General features: G+C 38.7%; 1 protein-coding gene across 10 annotated transcripts in view; it reads right to left on the bottom strand.

The window, feature by feature from the left end:
* The window catches only part of kmt2ca (lysine (K)-specific methyltransferase 2Ca), a 469,037-nt gene that overhangs the window by 248,571 nt on the left and 201,243 nt on the right, over nucleotides 1–19,223 (bottom strand). For all 10 annotated transcript variants that reach the window (XM_073054925.1, XM_073054927.1, XM_073054926.1 and 7 more), the window contains 4 exons: nucleotides 18,491–18,621; nucleotides 17,288–17,394; nucleotides 3,255–3,417; nucleotides 1,778–1,949 (listed from right to left, as the gene is read on the bottom strand). In XM_073054925.1, coding sequence (XP_072911026.1) covers nucleotides 1,778–1,949; nucleotides 3,255–3,417; nucleotides 17,288–17,394; nucleotides 18,491–18,621 — 573 coding nt within the window. The remainder of the gene's footprint in view (nucleotides 1–1,777; nucleotides 1,950–3,254; nucleotides 3,418–17,287; nucleotides 17,395–18,490; nucleotides 18,622–19,223) is intronic.

The following is a 19,223-nucleotide window of genomic DNA, read 5'->3' as shown; positions in this document are numbered from 1 at the left end:
TGCTTTCTCCCCGTAACTTTGATGCCCTTATTAATCAAAAAGCTGTCAACCTTCACTTTAAATATACCCAATGGCTTGGCCTCCACAGCTGGCTGTGGCAAAGAATTCCATCGATTCACCACCCTCTGTCTAAAGAAACTCCTCCTCATCAATGTTCTAAACGGACATCCCTCTGGTCCTAATCTCCACCACCACAGGAAACATCCTTGCCATGCCATGTCCACTCTATATAGGCCTTTAAACATTTGATCAATTTCAATGAGATTCTCCCCTCAATCTGCTAAATTCCAACGAGTTCAGGCCGAGAGCCATCAAATGCTCCTCTTATGTTAGCCTTTCCATTCACAGAATGACTTGCATAACCTCTTCTGGACCTTCTCCAGAGTCACACAGAACAGAAAGAGGCCCTTCAGCCCAGCAAGTCTATACTGTTCCCTTTTTATTCTCCCCAAATTCCCATCAATTCATCTCAGATGTTGAAAGAAAAATGGAGGGTTATGGGGTAGTGTGGGTTTAGTACTTTTTTTTTAAAGGATTATATGGGTCAGCACAACATGGAGGGCTGAAGGGCCTGTACTGTGCCGTAGTGTTCTACGGTTCTAAAGGCAGCATGATCTAAATTGGTCAATGGCCTCCTTCCATGCCGTTCTCTTTGTTATCCTATAATAAGCTACACAAGTATCAATACTGCATCAGAAATTTTAAAATACATGAAATAAGCCACAAGGTATTAACCCTAATACCTTGGACTCGTGCCTTTATTTAAAAGTTATCACAAATATACAATTCTACAATTGAATAAATCAAAGTCAGAGCAATATTAATGATTTTCATTCGAACTCCAAGATAAGTACTCTTCAGTGAAAACAACCACACGTATATAAACAAATTACTGCACCTAAGCTTTAAAGAAGGGACCTCAAATTTGGATTGTTCATCACAGCAGAATAATAGGTAATCAAAGAGTAAAATACAGGCAGAAGGAACTCTGAACCATGTTCATGACTAGAGAAAGAATAATTATGCAAATATGTAGAGTTAAAGGCAGATAAGTCCTAAAGTCCTGCAAGTCTAAATCCTAGGATCTTAAGCAGGCATCTGTAAGCACAGTTGATACATTGATTGGACACTGAAAATGCAAAGCCACAATTCAAAAAAGAAAAAAAAAGAGCAGGAATCTATAGGACAGTCAGCAAAGTACTGAAATCCATAACTAGGGAGACAATAGATGAACTTTTAGAAATACATAAGGTAACCAATCAGAGACCACATAGTTTTATGAAAGGGAAGAGCCTTCTTATGAATGTATTGAAATTATGTGAGGTTGCAACAAAGAGGGTGGATAAGGGGGGAAACAACTAGATGGAGGGATTTATATTTCCAAAAAGCATCCAACAAGGTGCCAGATGAAAGGTTACTGTACAAGATTGGGACCTCAAATATTCATATTCAATATTGATGGCTTGATGAAGGTTTAAGTAAACTGATATTTCTTCTGCGATATAAAAATAACATATTTTACTAAAGCTTTAAAAATAAGGATGCCAGTAAGATAATTTTTTTCATGCAAGGCTTTAAAAGAAATTATTTGCATTTCGCTACATTTAGAGTACCTTATCTGAAACAGAACTGGCTGGCTCCCTTGTTCCAAGATTTATTTCAATTACCATAATTACATAATTTATAACATGATTTATGTTGCACTAAAGTCGTACTACCATTTTATTCCCAAAAACTTTGCACCGCATAGAAGTGAAGTCTCAAACATAGAATTTACCTGCAAGTCTGGCAGATTTTGCACTCTGGGCACTGCCACCCAGCCCGTTTCAAAGGGGTCACAGCTATGTCTAGGCATGCTCCATGGTAATGCTGTCCACAGCTAGTGCAGAAAAGCTGATCTAAAAGTTCCCCTGGGCTATCACACACAGCACAGTTTGATTCTTCCTTGGCTGTAGAAATAAAAATTAGCAAAGATTATTCAAGTGCTATTTAAAGACAAAATGAATTGTAATAACTTGACAGTCACAGGTTATGGTCTACCCCCGCAGATAAGGCTTTCATGATTTTGTTTGAAATCCTTGTAATTGAAGCAACACGGTCAGGTCTCAACATCTGACAAATTTCTCCCTTAAAAAGTCAAACCAGAAGCTGGCACTTTCAACTTTAATTGACAGATCTTCGTCATTAAAATGACAAAGATCGGTCAACTTAAGTACTGGCTTCCAAGAGCCTTTGAAAAATAATCTGGAGGTAAAATAAGCTACATGTTTCTTAGATGTACTTGCATCAGGGGAACTTAGACTGCATACACGAGATGCTGCATAACTTCATCATTTCCTATTCAGAAAGGATTATCATATAGGTTTCTATTCCTATTACCTGATCCACCAATACTTCTTGGGAGTTTGGGGTATTAAATTTGAATGAAATTTTGATAAATGCCTGTGAGGATGCTGCTGTAAGAATAATAAATCAGAGCAAAAGTAGAACACATGTACTTTGAGCTCACTCTTATTTAATAAGATCATGGCCAATTATAAAAGTTAACTATGCAATTCCTCATCTGCAATTTCTTTTCTTACTCCCAAGCATGGATTTACTTTTCCTAAATGATACAGCTCTGGAGTTTCAGCCTGGACCTTCTCACTCCAGCTTTAAATGGGACATGAATTCACAATCTTGACCTGCGGTGTAGGGAGTTACCTATTGAACCACTGCTACAATCCAATAAATGCTCATCCGATGGTAAATTGATGAAGCTCTTTAAGGCCTACAAAATTAATTTTAGGTTATCAACCTTGATAGTGCAATTAATAGGTTGGTGGTAACCCCCCCACCCCACCATTTAAACAGAATTATTAAACAGTGGCAGCAATGTTAAACATAAATAAGTTACCATGCCAAAATGCTCTAATTTTTTTGTTCCCATTCACATACTCCCAAGTGGTGACAGAACTGTGCTCAGAAACATTATATTAACACTGCTGTGGATGAATTACTACATTGAGCAAATATCTAAAGACAAAACGTCCAGAGAAAGGAATGACTGCCCATCTCCCAGATACATCCCTAATTTTCCTATTGTTATCGGTCCTTGGCACAGAATTCATCCGAAGCATTAAATACAAACTTGTCAAAGTGCACAATTTTCATTATGCTAACAGATAATACTTAAAGAAGAAAAGTATTTCAAGTATGTTCCTTGTTTGGAAAACAGCACATTGGAAGAGGATGTAGAATTTGGTGGCACTCACATCTTTCAGGAGCTTGATCAATGTGTTCTGGACAGAGCAGAGTCAGTGTTCTAAAGTCCTGAAAAGTACCAGCTCCAGCTGCACATGGGTAGTGGTACAACTGATTGCAATTCACTTCTGAGCATTTGATGGTGGCTCCAAGGTGCTTACAGTATGCACAATGCTGAAAAATACATGGATGCTCAAATAATAAACAAATTGAAATACAAAATTTAATACCCTGCAATAACTATTAGATTGCACATTAGAGTGATGTATTTGCATAGACAACTACATTGTTTTAAGACTGCTTCTCAATCAGATCAGCACAGTAACGAAGCTGAAATTAGACAGACCCAAAGCTAAAAAATCAATTTATTTTTAACTCCAGCAATCTAAGGTACAGGCAAAGTCAGTAGATGAGAACAAACAGTGAAAGCATTTCCTTAACCATTTAATATGAAACTATGACTCCACAGTTTTAATCAATCAGCTGGGCCAATACTGAAGGGGGAGAAAAAGGAATATCATTATTTCTTGCAACTTTGCCAATAATTCCCAGTGTAACTGTGTAAATTCATTCATTTCTACATGGGTGGGTTGTTAACGTAAACAATGCATTTCATGCATGTTTCAATGTACATGTAATAAATAAATCTGACTCTGGATCTGAGCATGCAAGTCCTGCATTGTGGCCAGCTGTCATTGTTTTGCTCATTGTTCTGTATTTGGCTCCATGTGGATAATAAATTAAGGTAATTTCTCAGCATTTATGGGTGGAAATCTGCGCAAACACTATGTGCCAATTGAGATTGGGTGCAGCAAAAGTTTCCCTATTAATTTCATTGGACAGAATTTGTGTAAGGGATTGTGATGTTGGCAACAAATAGTGGTCTTTGGATGTGTGGAGAGAGTGCATTAACACTAAAAAAACAAATTAATGAATACTGGAGATACTGCAAGATTTTACATCTGTTTCACTTCACTTTTTTACTTATAAGCAACTTTCTTTTGGAATTTAAAATACATTGTAAAAATGGGTGAAATAAATTATTTGATTTATGATCATTTTTGAGCCAGACTCTTAAAAACTACATACTTGATTTTAACACAAAATTTGTATTTACATTAAAACAGGAATCAAAATGAATATTATCACCCAATCAAAGACCCAATATGATAGTGGTATGGAAAAAAAAAGAAAGACTCAATGGAGGGAGCTTCTTAAGAAGGTGGTGAGAGTGTGGAACGAGTGGTGGATGCGGGTTCCATTTCAACAGTTAAGAAATTTGCATATGTGATTGGAGGGGTATGGAGGGCTATGGTCTGGGTGCAGGTCGATGGGACTAGGCAGATTAATAAATCGGTATGGACTAGATGGACTGAAGTGCCTGTTCCCGTACTGTAGTGTTCTACGACTCTCTCTCTACAATTTCTTAAATACTAAAGCCCATAATGTGTTGTTTTTACTTTCTCTCAAATGTAAATTTTCTCTGACATTAACTTGTTACCAAACTCATTTCCTTTTGTACACGTCTTCCAATTTAGCTTCATGACCCGCATTTACAATTTCAATGCTATTTATTATCTGCATTACAGATTCTGGAATATAATCTACACTGAACAAGAGGGCAAAGGAGATAAATCACAAAGTCATAAAAGCTGAGAAACCTTTAACAGGCATTTATAGGATGGTTTAAAAAAGAAATCAAGAGATTTAGGCAATTCCATTGGATAGGAGCTTTGGGGATGAAAGAATAGCTATTAAAGACGAGAAGAAAAATTATCAGAAAACAATCATTGTCAAAGGAGAGCAGAAACAATAGAAGCCCATCTAGGTCCTTAACATTATAAAACAAGTCTTCAATTTGATTCTGCTTCCAGGCTGCAATTATTAACAATATTTTTCTCAACTAAACTGGTGATGATTATACTTATTTCATTACCAATCTAGATGGGCGACCATATTGAAGTGAAAAGGGACTAACTTTTAGAAAAATACAGTCAACATACAACTTATTTACATAGAGAAATGACTAATTATTGGTAGAAATTGACAGTTTTCAGATATTTCCTCCATTCTTCATTAAAACTCTACTTGTTCTGAGGAAACAGATTTTACTTTCTGTATGATCTGCTTTGAGGCAAACTGTATACTCAGTCACGCTTCTAACCTGTTGCCTATCAAAATGTTTTCAAAACACATTCTGTTCATTTACTAGCTGGTAAACAGGAAAAAATTATAATTTTAGATGCCAAAATCCTACCTTGTGTTATTTCACAGCAGTCAAACTGGATGTGGTAAATATTCAAAAAAAAGAGCAGGCTCTTTGGCCCTTCAAGATCATGGCTGATCTTCTACCTCAAGGTCAATTTTCTATCCATCCCCACATACCTTGATTCCCTTAATATCCACGTGACATCACCACCACTGCTCACCCAGGTAGAGGATTACAAAAGATTCACTCCCACTTGCATGGAGAAACTTAACAGCGCATCTTAAATTGCCTAACTATTTTTCTGAGACTATGATATCTTGTCTCCTTGGAGAATCATTCCTCCATCCAGTTTGCCAAGTCCTGTAAGAGTTTTTAGAAGTTTCACGGAACATAAAAGAGTACACCCTTCCACGTACAATGTTTGTGATGACAAAATAAATGACATTGTCTTTATCCCTCCACTGCCTGCCTTTTAATGTGTCTAACTACTTTTTAAATACTCCTATTATATCTGCTTGATCACTCTTATTGGCAGTAGGTTCCAGGCATCTGCAAATCTGTTAACTAAGAACCTGCTAAGAAAATCTCTTTTACCCTCTCTGCTCAGGAGGGGATTAAGTACAAGTTAGAAAGTGATAGGTGAAGCAAGATGGATGGGGAAGAGGGGATGAATAAAGCTGGGAGGTGCTAATTGGAAAAGGCAGCATTTGATAGAAGAGGAGAATGGATCACGGGAGAGAGAGAGAAGGAGGAAGGGCATTAGGGAGAGGAGATAGGCGATGAGAGATAAGAAGCCAGGGCAAGAGAATAGAAGGAAGGGGGAGGGGAAAAGAATTATTGGAAGAAATCAATGTTCATGTCATCAGTTGGAGATTACCAAGATGGAATACAAAGTGCTGCTCCTCCACCTTGAAACTGACCTCATCACAGAAGAAGAGGCCCATGGACCGACTTGTCTGAACGGGAATGGGGATAGGAATAAAAATGGTTGGCCACTGGAATGGAGCAAGGACAAGGAAATTTGCAGATGCTGGAAATTCAAACAACACACACAAAATGCTGGTGGAACACAGCAGGCCAGGCAGCATCTATAAGGAGAAGCACTGTCGACGTTTCGGGCCGAGACCCTTCATCAGGACTCAGGAATGGAGCAAGGGTTCTTAACAAAGTGGACTCCTAATTTACATCAGGACTCACCAATATAGAAGAGGCTGCATTGGAAGCACCAGATAGATGACCCCAACAGATTTGCAGGTTAAGTGTTGCCTCACCTGTAAGGATTGTTTGGGGCTGTGAATAGAGGCGAATTGGTGTGTGTACAATTTCTGTCACTTGCAGGAATACTTACTATGAGGAAGGTTAGCAGCGAGTGATGAATGTATGAATGAATCATGGAGGACACAATCCCTACAGAATGTAGAGAATGGGAGTGAAGTAAAAACGTGCTTGGTGATGGCATCCCGTCGAATATTGCGGAAGTTACAGAAAATGATGTGTTGGGTGCAGAGGCACGTGGGGTGGTAGGTGAGGGCAAGATGAACTCTATCCATGTTAGGGCAGTAGGAAGATGAGGTGAGACACTGATAGGATGCAAAACTGGGCTGAGAAGTGGCAGATGGAGTTCAACCCAGGTAAGTGTGAAGTGGTTCATTTTGGTTGGTCAAATATGATGGCAGAATATAGTATTAATGGTAAGACTCTTGGCAGTGTGAAGGATCAGAGGGATCTTGGGATTCGAGTCCACAGGATGGTCAAAGCAGCTGTGCAGTTTGACTCTGTGGTTAAGAAGTCATACAATGTATTGGCCTTCATCAATCATGGAATTGAACTTGGGAGCCAAGAGGTAATATTGCAGCTATACAGGACCCTGGTCAGACCCCACTTGGAGTACTGTGCTCAGTTCTGGACGCCTCACTACAGGAAGGATGTGGAAGCCATAGAAAGGGTGCAGGAGAGATTTACAAGGATGTTGCCTGGATTGGGGGGCATGCCTTACGAAGACAGGTTGACTGAACTCAGCCTTTTCTACTTGGAGCAAAGGAGGATGAGAGGTGACCTGATAGAGGTGTATAGATGATGAGAGGCATTGATCTTGTGGATAGTCAGAGACTTTTTCTCAGGGCTGAAATGGCTGCCACAAGATAGCACAGGTTTAAGGTGCTTGGGAGTAGGTACAGAGGACATGTCAGGGTCTAAATTTTTTTTTAAAGCAGAGAGTGGTGAATGCATGGAATGGACTGCCTGCAATGGTGGTGGAGGCAGATACGATAGGGTCTTTTAAGAGACTTTTGGATAGGTACAGAGAACTTCAAAAAAACAGAGGGCTATGGGTAAACCTAGTAATTTCAAAGGTAGGGTCATATTCGGCACAACTTTGTGGGCCAAAGGGCCTGTACTGTACTGTAGGTTTTTCTATGTTTTCTATGTTTTCTATGAGTGTAGATGTCCAGGAAATGGATGAAATGCAGGTGAGGGCAGCGTCAAATGTGGGGTGGGGTGGGGGGGGGGGGGGGGGGTGGAATCCAGTTCTTTGAAGGAAGACATATCTGATGTCCTGGAATGGAAAGCCTGATCTTAGGACAGATGCAGCAGAGATGAAAGAACTAGGATAGGGAATAGCATTTTTACAGGAGACAGGGTGGGAAGAGGTTATCGTCAAGATAGCTGTGGGAATCGGTAGGTTTATAAAAGAAATCGGTAGACAGACAGACACATAGAGATCAAGAAAGGAGAGGTGTCAGAAATGGACCAAGTGAATTTAAGGGCAGGGTACAAAGTTGGAGGCAAAGTTGATGAAATTGACGAGCTCATGAAGCAGCACCAATGCAGTTGTCAATGTAGCATCAAAAGTGGCATTACCAAGGAAGGCTTGAAACATGCAATATTCCATGTAGCAAATTAAAAAGCAATCATAGTTGAGGCCCATGCAGGTAACTGTGGCTACCCTTTGAGGTTTGAAGATAGTGGGAGGAGGCTAAGGAGAAACTGTTGGGGCTAAGCTCAGTTCAACTGCAGTTCTGCCAGACAGAGGAAGGTGGTGGTGGAAAAAAACTGGCCAGGTCTTTTGTCAAGAAAGAAGGCGGTGAGCTTTATGACCTTCTTGGAGGATAAAAGTGTTTAAGGAGTGGACATCCATGGTGAAATTGAGGTGGTCAGGGCCAGGGAACTGAAAAATTGTTGAGATCAAGAGCATGTGAAGATAGAAGTGGGAAATGACTGAACCAAGGGAGGTAGAATGGAGTTGAGGCATGCAGACATGAGTTCACTGGGGCAGGAACAGGCTGAGATAATAGTCCTACCACAGACTCAGGTTTGTGGATCTTGGGTCAGCAGTAGAAACAAGCAATAAGGGGTAAGGGAACAATGAGGCTGGAAGCAGTGGATGGGAAATCCACTGCCACCACATCATGGGAACTATTTTTGTGTGATTTGCTGATTGCAGAGACCAATCACAATGCGAATTTTGAGTTACCCAATACAAAACAAACAGGAGCATTTGCATCAGCACATGTTCATTTCTGTGCCTCTAAATGTTAACTTTTTTTCTTTCTTCAAGAGACAGAAGTAAATGTGTTTTTATTTAAATCATGGATTTTACTCCACATTAAGATGGCCCTGCTGTTTCTCAGTTGAGCTCAGAATTTCAAGTCTTCTTTCATGAAGCTAAACACACAAGCCAAGTCAGCACAAGTCACAAGGAAATGCTGGATGAAACTTATTAAATGAAGATTCTGCCCCTTCAAGGCAGAACCTTGGACACAACTTTAAATAGACCCAGTGCATATTTCTCAATTTCACCTTATTTCTACTTAACTCATTTTCAAACCTGCATTTTAAGTTTTAGATCACCATGCAACCTGGGTCTACTAAACATTTACATTATTTTGTTTTTATTTCACTGAAGTATCTGCTTAAGATTGTTTATAGGCATAATTGCCATTTTTCCCCAAAGCACAGTCACTTCAAAATTATTTCTTTGGCTTTGATATGCTTAGGACATCACAAGGTTATTAAGTATGATGTATATTGTGTTTTTTTGTAGAATATATATATCCACATTTTGTGTGTGTGTGTGTGTGTGTGTGTGTGTATCTATGTGTGTAATTAAGTTAAATTCAGAGTTTCATTCAATTCAGGCAGTTTTCAATATTCAGAAAATGTCTGTTGTATTCTATTGTACAATGCCTGTAAAAAGTATTCACCTCTCTCCCCCCCAGAAGTTTTCATGTTTATGTTGTTTTACAAGATTGAATCACAGTGGATTTAATTTAGCTTTTTTTTTAAAACACTGATTAACAGAAAAATTCTTTCATATCAAGGTGAAAACAGATCTTTACAAAGTGATCTAAACTAATTACAAATATAAAATGCAAAATAATTGATAGCATAAGCATTCACCCCCTTTTATAAGACACACCAAATCATCCCTGGTGCAGCCAATAAGTTTTTGAAGTCACATAATTAGTTAATTGGAGATCTCCATGTGCAATCAAGGTGTTTCAATTGATTGTAGTAAAAATACACCAGTATCTGGCAGGTCCAACTGCTGATGGGCCAGTATCCTGGCAAAACTACACCATGAAGACAAAAGCACACTCCAAGCAACTCCGCAAAAAGGTTATTGAAAAGTACAAATCAGGAGACGGATACAAGAATATTTCCAAGTCACTGAATATCCCTTGGAGAACAGTCAAGTAAGTAATCAAGAAATGGAAAGAATATGGCACAGCTGTAAATTTGCTTAGAGCAGGCTGTCCTCAAAAACTGAGTGACTGTGCAAGAAGGGGACTAGTGAGGGAGGCCACCAAGAACCTGTGACAACTCTGGAGGAGTTACAAACTTCAGTGGCAGAGACTGTGCATACTACAACTGTAATGAGTGTTTTACCATTCACAGGTTTATGGGAAAATGGCAAAGAGAAATTCACTGTTGAAATCTCAGCGAGAGTCTGCCAGAAGGCATGTGGGAGACTCTGAGTCGGCCGGAAGAAGGTTCCATGGTCTGATGAAACCAAAATTGAGCTTTTTGGCTATCAGATTAAATGCTATGTTTGGCATAATCAAAAACACACCATCCTACTGTGAAGTATGGTGGTGGCTGCATCATGCTGTGGGGAAAGCTTCACTACAGAAGGCCCTGGAAGACTTTTGAAGGTAGAAGGTAAAATGAATGCAGCAAAATCAGGGAAATCCTGGAGGAACTCAGCAGTCTGCAAGAGAACTGCGACTTGGGAGAAGGATTGTTTCCCAGCAAGACAATGGCCCCAAGCATAAAGCCAAAGCTACACAGGAATAGCTTAAAAACAACATAGCTTAAAATCAATAATGTCCTGGAGTGATCAAATTGGAGTCCAGACCTCAATCCAATTGAGAATTTGTGGCTGGACTTGAAAACGGCTGTTCACTCACGATCCCCATGCCACCTGACAGACAAAGCTTGAACAGTTTTGTTAAGAAAAATAGGGGAAAATTGCAGTATCCAGATGTGCAAAGCTGCTAGAGACCTATCCACACAGACTCAAGGCTGTACCAATTTGTAGAAATTTGTTTTCACTTTGACACGAAAGTCTTTTCTGTTGATCAGTGTCTAAAAAGCCAAATTAAATCTACTGTGATTCAATGTTGTAAAACAAAAAAACATGAAAACTTCCAGGGGAGGGGGGTGAATACTTTTTATAGGCACTGTACACAAAGCAATTGATTTTTACCAGCCATTTTCAAACAATTAAGCAATAGTATAGCAATTAAGCTGTCTTTTTTTTAAAAAAAGAGGATCATTTCTTAAACTTGCAATATAAAACACTGACAAATTATGATATGAACAATTCTAAGACACTGTAATACACTCATTTTCCAAGAAACATTGCTTCCTTTCTTTTGCATTTGATGGAACCATCTCATATTTCCTTGATTTCTCAAACTTCTACTCTTACCACACCTCTCTCCAATTTATCTAGTGCTTCCCATCTCACTCGTTCCCTTCTCTTTTTAAAAAGGTGTCTTCCTTCTCCACTCAAGCGTGATGCAGAATTTCACCCCAAATCCTTTCCACACACTGACGCTATGCGATTGTAAGTCACTCCAGGAGACTGTTATACAATATTAAGGAATTAAGATGAACTAAAAGCTCCTTCACATTTCAAGGTGTTCTCAATAAAAAGAGGAAAGGGAGAAAGTAAACTTTGCTATTAGTAGTGTTCTAGTTGATTCATTCAATAACTATCTTTAAACTAATAGTAAACAATGCAAATGTAAACTTTCATGCCATTGCAATTCTAGCCTGCATCGTTTAGCAACAATTGCCCAGAAGTTGCTTCTCGAAACTCCCATCTGCATTTAGATATAAACTGGATTACAATAGTAAGTGAAGTTTGCCAGAAACCTACTGCAAACTTTATTTGCATTGTTATTTGCTCTTCTTTTCTGTAAGGGTGTAAACAATAGACCTTTGGCAAACTTTCAACCACTCCTAGGTACAGTGGCTGGATGAATCTGCAGGATGGCTGCACCATTATGAAAATGCAATGCACAAATATATCCGGCACAAGTTTTCCAAATGCAAATCTGTTGTGTAGGAAATGGTGCACCTTTTGGAGAACACAGTGGCATGTGTTGTAAACCTTCATTTTATAAACATTTCATTGTGGTTTCCATTTTTGCCTCAATGACCATCATTTTCCTACATCACTTTTCGTAGAGCAATGGTCTTTGGTGGATCAACTGATTTCCCCCCCCGTTTACCTGTGTGCTGGCTCATTGCTACACATCAAGCTAGAGAATATTTTTGTAATATATCTTTAAGTGATTTTGCAAACACTGAACTAAAACTGGTTTTCATCTACCACAGCCCCTTCAGTGGAGTCATTTTAACTTTGTGACTGTCGATTGGAGGAAGGGCAACAGAGATCACTGCAGGTATTCACTGAATGTTCGCTTTACGACAGCTTGCTGTTACGACAGACCTACATCAGTACCTGTTTTCGCTAACCAAAGAGGATTTTTGCTTTTACGAAAAAAAGATGCCCACTTTATATGTCTGTTTACTCCAAGAAAGACTACCATGACCGTGAAGCCTTGTGCGGGCAGTTGTGTGCGCATGTAGGTATGTGCTGATTTTGTTTTCTCTCTCCAAATCAATTTTGGCTGGCTGTCTTCCAGATTTTGATAAGTGAAACTACACTGTACATACAATATTTCTACTTTATATAGGCTGTGTATTTATCATATCATTCCTGCTTTTACTATATGTTAGTGTTATTTTAGGTTTTATGCGTTATTTGGTATGATTTGGTAGGTTATTTTTTGGGTCTGGGAATGCTCAAAAATTTTTCCCATATAAACTAATGGTAATTACTACTTCGCTTTACGACATTTCGGCTTACAAATGGTTTCATAAGAACGCTCTACCTTCGGATAGTGGGGGAACCTCTAATTATAAAATGGCTGATACTGCAGACAAAATGCACATGCAGTGGGATTAGGTAAATATGCCCGAAAACAATAAGGCTATCAGCTCAATAGCAGTAGAGTTAAAAGGGGAAAGTTTTGTTTTAATTCTCCTAAAGTATTTCTATTTCCAAATTTCTATTGATCTTTTTTTTTAAATAGTCTGTCATAAAGAGAAGCACTTCTTCCCAATGTTTCCACCAGCTCTGGACTCTACCTTGCTTCTCACCCAGATGGTCTACAGCAGTAGTAAAGGCAGAAATAAGCAAGCAGTTTCAGGATTTCAAGCAAAGTAGAAAGTTAAAATTTTAACCTTCCTTCATTAGATACGTAATTCACTTAAAAAGTATCACAGAAGCAGCCACCCATACCATATTTAAGTTTACTGAAAACACCACTGTCGTTGGCTGAATCAAAGGTAGTGCTAGTGACAAAAAAGTATTTGTTACTGTACTGTTATGCAAAGGGTTACTTGCAGAAGAAATGAATTTAGAGAAAGGGATATAGATAGATGATGGATAGATAGATAGATACTTTATTCATCCCCATGGGGAAATTCAACATTTTTTTCCAATGTCCCATACACTTGTTGTAGCAAAACTAATTACATACAATACTTAACTCAGTAAAAAAAATATGATATGCATCTAAAATCACCCTCTCAAAAAGCATTAATAATAGCTTTTAAAAAGTTCTTAAGTAGTTTACTTAAATACATTGAGTCCTAACCCCGGCACTTTAACATATCTTACTCCTGGCGGTTGAATTGTAAAGCCGAATGGCATTGGGGAGTATTGATCTCTTCATCCTGTCTGAGGACCATTGCATCGATAGCAACCTGTCGCTGAAACTGCTTCTCTGTCTCTGGATGGTGCTATGTAGAGGATGTTCAGGGTTTTCCATAATTGACCGTAACCTACTCTGCGCCCTTCGCTCTGCTACCAATGTTATACTCTCCAGTACTTTGCCCACGACAGAGCCCGCCTTCCTTACCAGCTTATTAAGATGTGAGGCGTCCCTCTTCTTAATGCTGCCTCCCCAACACGCCACCACAAAGAAGAGGGCGCTCTCCACAACTGACCTATAGAACATCTTCAGCATCTCACTACAAACATTGAATGACGCCAACCTTCTAAGGAAGTACAGTCGACTCTGTGCCTTCCTGCACAAGGCATCTGTGTTGGCAGTCCAGTCTAATTTCTCATCTAACTGTACTCCCAGATACTTGTAGGTCTTAACCTGCTCCACACATTCTCCATTAATGATCACTGGCTCCATATGAGGCCTAGATCTCCTAAAGTCCACCACCATCTCCTTGGTCTTGGTGATATTGAGATGCAGGTAGTTTGAGTTGCACCATATCACAAAGTCCTGAATCAGTTTCCTATACTCTTCCTTCTGTCCATTCCTGACACACCCCACTATGGCCCTGTCATCAGCGAACTTCTGCACATGGCAGGACTCCGAGTTATATTGAAAGTCTGATGTGTACAGGGTGAACAGTCAATATGTTTAATTTCATCTAACCTGGACATCTTTCCCATGTGTCAAATTCTGTCTACTGTAGAACTTTAAAGCTTCCACCACCAACTAAGCTTAAACGTTTGCAGACCGAGTGAAATATTTTATGCCCAATGCCAGACTGTTTACACATTAAAATGTCATGTACAAGGTATAATGAAGAGACAAAATTTCTTTTTTCCCCACACTACCTTCTGCCTAACCCCCAACAGCCTAAGGGTGTATTAAACAAACAATTCCCAGTACCATCTGTTACCGTGTATGAACTCTCTGTGTAATACGAATAGCACAGCTTTGAACCCAACTGGTTTTATTGTCACATAGCTGGAAACCTGTCACCTTTTCATCAGCTGCTGACTTGCATCTCACAACCAACAGCATTAATAACAATAGTGCTAAACAGTCAAAAGAAAACTGAAGAGTGAACATTATGCAAAATAAGCTGCTTTGTATGAGAATCAATTTTGTTGTGGACTGCTTTTCTTCTCTGCACAGTAACTGCAAATATTCAGTCTATGTGCTTTTGTGGGTTCTCTGAAAATGGTATCCAGTGAATGTACATCCTTTTACATGCTGATCTAACTCCCATTCAAAATTACTACTGAATCTGCTTTCACCACTCTTCCAGTCAGTGCATTCACATAATAATATATCCGGTTTGAAAAAAAATTTGCCAATGATAGGTGGAGGAACGGGTAGTGTTGAGGAAACGGAGAGCCTGCAGAAAGACTTCCGATAGTTTAGGGGAATGGGCAAAGAAGTGGCAAATTAAATACAATGTTGGAAAGTGTATGGTCATGCACTTTGGTGGAAGAAATAAACGGGCTGACTATTATTTAGATGGGGAGAGAATTCAAAATGCAGAGGTGCAAAGTGTCTTGGGAGTCCTTGTGCAGGATACCCTAAAGGTTAACCTCAAGGTTGAGTCGGTGGTGAAGGAGAATGCAATATTGACATTCATTTCCAGAGGTATAGAATATAAAACCAGGGATGTGATGTTGAGGCTCTGTAAGGCACTCATGAGACCACACTTGGAGTATTGTGTGCAGTTTTGGGCTCCTTATTTTAGAAAGGATATACTGACATTGGAGAGGGATCAAAGAAGATTCACAAGAATGAAAGGGTTACTGTATGAGGAACGTCTGGCAGCTCTTGGGCTGTATTCCCTGGAGATCAGGAGAATGAGGGGGGAATCTCAGAAACATCCGAATGTTAAAAGGCCTGAACAGATTAGATATGGCAAAGTTATTTCCCATGGTAGGGGAGTCTAGGACAAGAGGACACGACTTCAGGATTGAAGGACATCCTTTTAGAACAGATGCAGAGAAATTACTTTAGTCAGAGGGTGACAAATCTGTAGAACTTATTGGCACGAGCAGCTGTGGAAGCCAAGTCATTGGGTGCATTTAAGGCAGACATAGACAGGTTCTTGATTAGGCAGGGCTTCAAAGGGTATGGGGAGAAGGCAGGAGAGTGGAGATGACTGTAAGAATTGGATCAGCCCATGTTTGAATGGCGGAGCAGACTCAATGGGCCGAATGGCTCACTTCTGCTCCTATATCTAATGGGCTTAAAATCTCTGCTCACTTTTGGCTGTTTTACCTAGTACAACAAGCTTATGTCCTCCTGATGCTGGTCTTCCAAATGACGGAAACTGTTGCACCATTCTGAAATTTTACATCTTTATTCTAAGAACAATACCAATATATTTAAATTTCTCCACATAACAGATGTCATTTCTCTTATTCCCTCCTTTATATTATTCCTAATGTGTGAAGCTCAGAAATGGCACAGTATTCCAGCTGATTCAATCAATGATTTATAGAAGTTTTAACAAACTATTTCTGTGATTTATAATCCAGCACTATATTTCTAATGGTTGAAAATCTTAGTGCCATTTTTAAAAGATCTCTATTTATTAACCTTTACACACCCAGGTTTCAAAATAATTATGACGCAAATTAGGCAAAGTAAGCATGCATCTCATGCAATCTGACAGTCAAAAAGCAATAACTTTTTTATTGATGATATTTTATAATGCCAGGAGTGATTATTTCTTGGATGAATCATTCCTTCAATGATCTAATGAGCAACATATGGTTTATGTAGCAGTAAAAAGCTATTGAGACCACTGGCCCAATTACAAACCGAGTTACTAATCTCAGCTGGAACAGAAACAACACCGGATTTGAAATGGCCTCAACAGCAATTGAATGGGAAAGAAAAAGGAATAGAGCAATAAGCTTGAATATCAGTCAGTGATAATGTCAACCATTTCTCATGCAATTGAAGAGCCAACTGGAAATCGTCACTTGGGTTCACATGAATAATGGGATATTAAATGAGGTATTGACACGTAACTGGTGACCAATAAGCATGACTCAAGAAAGAAGTCAATGCTGCCAAGATAAGATGCAGCAAGTGGGGAAAAAAAAAGATACAGGGAGTAATGGCTACCATTATGAAGTATAGTTCAAGGCCCATTGCAATATTAGAGCTAACCTAAAACCAAAAAAGTTACACCAAATTGCCCCAAAATGAAAATGGCAGTTACTTAACACAAGGATATAAAGTAAACCCAATACAAATGATTCTGAAATATAGAAGACCTGATTTATGAAGATCTAGCATTGGGAAAATTTTCTCTCAGAGTACTCCAAGGTATAGCAAGTTAGCCAATGTAGATATCACCCACAGAAAAAAGCCAATGTTTCAAGAACACTTGAAATGAAAAAAAAAGCTCTCTTCCTCCTTCATAATGGTCAGACATATTTTATATCAATTAATTGACACATCGCTGCAGTTGTTCTAAGGTTTTAATTCTACGAAGTTGATTTCTTTTTCCAGCTCTTTCCCAGTCTCAACTTACCTCTGTATTCCCTGAGAGAACAGCTTTGTCTACATTCACCAGTACCTGTTCCTTCTGGCACACCCCAGAAGACCATGCTGCACAACAATGGTGTACCCAAAAGTGGCCTGTTAACAAATTAAAAATACATTTGAAAATTATTTTCTATAATATTTAGAATAATTCACTCATTGTTCATATCTACATTAACATTTCCCAGCACAATGCTTAAACTACCTTTTGCCAAGTCTAATATCTGATCTACTCTGAGTTGACATGAAAAACAGGTGATCTCATGGAAACATACTTTTCTTAAACGGTAAATGAAGGAATTAAGTTTCCAAAGCTCAGGAGTCTAAAAATGAATGTGTTTCAGAGAACTAAGAAATTCAGTCAGTAGTTGAAAGTTGGTGGGGGGTGGGAAGAACTGCAGATGTGGGAAATCTGAAATTAAAAGCAGAATATACTGGAAGATTCAGCATCTGTGGAAAGAAAAAGTTAAGTTTCAGAAATTTCTTCATCCCAAGTGATGATTATATTTCTCTTGGATAGAATTCTCTACCCAAGAGGGCTGTCCAGACTTGCCCCCTGAATATATATATAGCGCTAAGGTGCCCAAGACTTCTGCACATCACTATGTCTTTCCAGGTACCTAGTAACACTTAATACTACTGAGCTAATGCAATGTACTCTTATTTCTGATAAAATGTACTTTTGACACAGTAAAATACCACATACATCTTTAGCAACACACTTCTATTCTCCATAAATAAATCTAATGGCAATTTATAAACGGCACATTGATTATTTCATGGAATAAAAGCAAAGCTGACCGATATCTCATTTAATAGAAAATTACATTATAGCAAAAAAAAACACTTTGATAAAATAGTGACACTCAAAACAAAATATAAAAGTCACAATCAATTACAAATACCACTGAATTATTTCACATCTCTTTTAGGAAATCTTTCAAAACTAATCAACCATGATCAACACTTCATAAATCAATGCTGAAAAAGTCCACATACTTATCAAACAGATCTAATAGTAGAAATGTTTTTTCTCTAAATTCTATAAACAAAAGGAAATTGAAAACCTTGGTACTGGAATGACAATGCAGAATAATTTTGATCACACAGTGGATAATTAGGATATACAGATGCTGACTTATAATCAATGAAAGGAATTAGACTGCTGAAGAGAAAAACAAATTTTTCATACCTGTAGGTTCAAACAAGGTCTGAATATCAATACCATCAGGAAGACCAACTTGACTGAGTTCATCCCAAAATCTGCATATCTGTTCTTCAGGAGCCACTGGAACTGCAGCAGGCGGAGGGTGGGAAGGAGACCTGGCACAAAGTTTCCATGATGAACAGATTTTAAAGAATTCAGAAATATTTAGCTCAATTCATTTAAAAATCAATTTTATGGCATGGGTTTTGTATGTCGATAATGAAACAATTTAACTTAACTTGAAATTTTACCAACAAGATAGCATGCAGTGAATGTGTTTTAAAACAACTGGCAGTAGGTAGAATTTGTTGATGTCTTCTCTCATGCAACAATTATTTGTTCATGCACAATTCAAGTGCTTTTGGACATCTTGTTTAAAAACACCCTCTACTTGAACTAACAAGAGAAAATTGTTTGGATTTCCAGCATCTGCAACACACAAAATGCCGGAGGAACTCAGCAGACCAGGCAGCATTTTTGGAAAAGAGTAAACAGTTCTGATGAAAGGTCTTGGCCCAAAACATCAACTGTTATAGATGCTACCTGGCCTGCTGAGTTTCTCCAACATTTTGTGTGTGTTGCTCTACTTAACTATCTCAGTAAGGTAATTTGGATTAGTGCTAGTAATTCTTCTTAAAAATGCAATAGGTTATAGAATAGTGGTCGCCAACCCGTCGATCGCGATCCACTGGTCAATCTTTGAGACTTTCCCCAGTAG

Source organism: Hemitrygon akajei, chromosome 8, assembly GCF_048418815.1.
Source record: "Hemitrygon akajei chromosome 8, sHemAka1.3, whole genome shotgun sequence".
NCBI classification, from domain to species: Eukaryota; Metazoa; Chordata; class Chondrichthyes; order Myliobatiformes; family Dasyatidae; genus Hemitrygon; species Hemitrygon akajei.
Note: the sequence above shows the minus strand (reverse complement) of the source record. Positions and strands in the feature narration are given on the sequence as shown.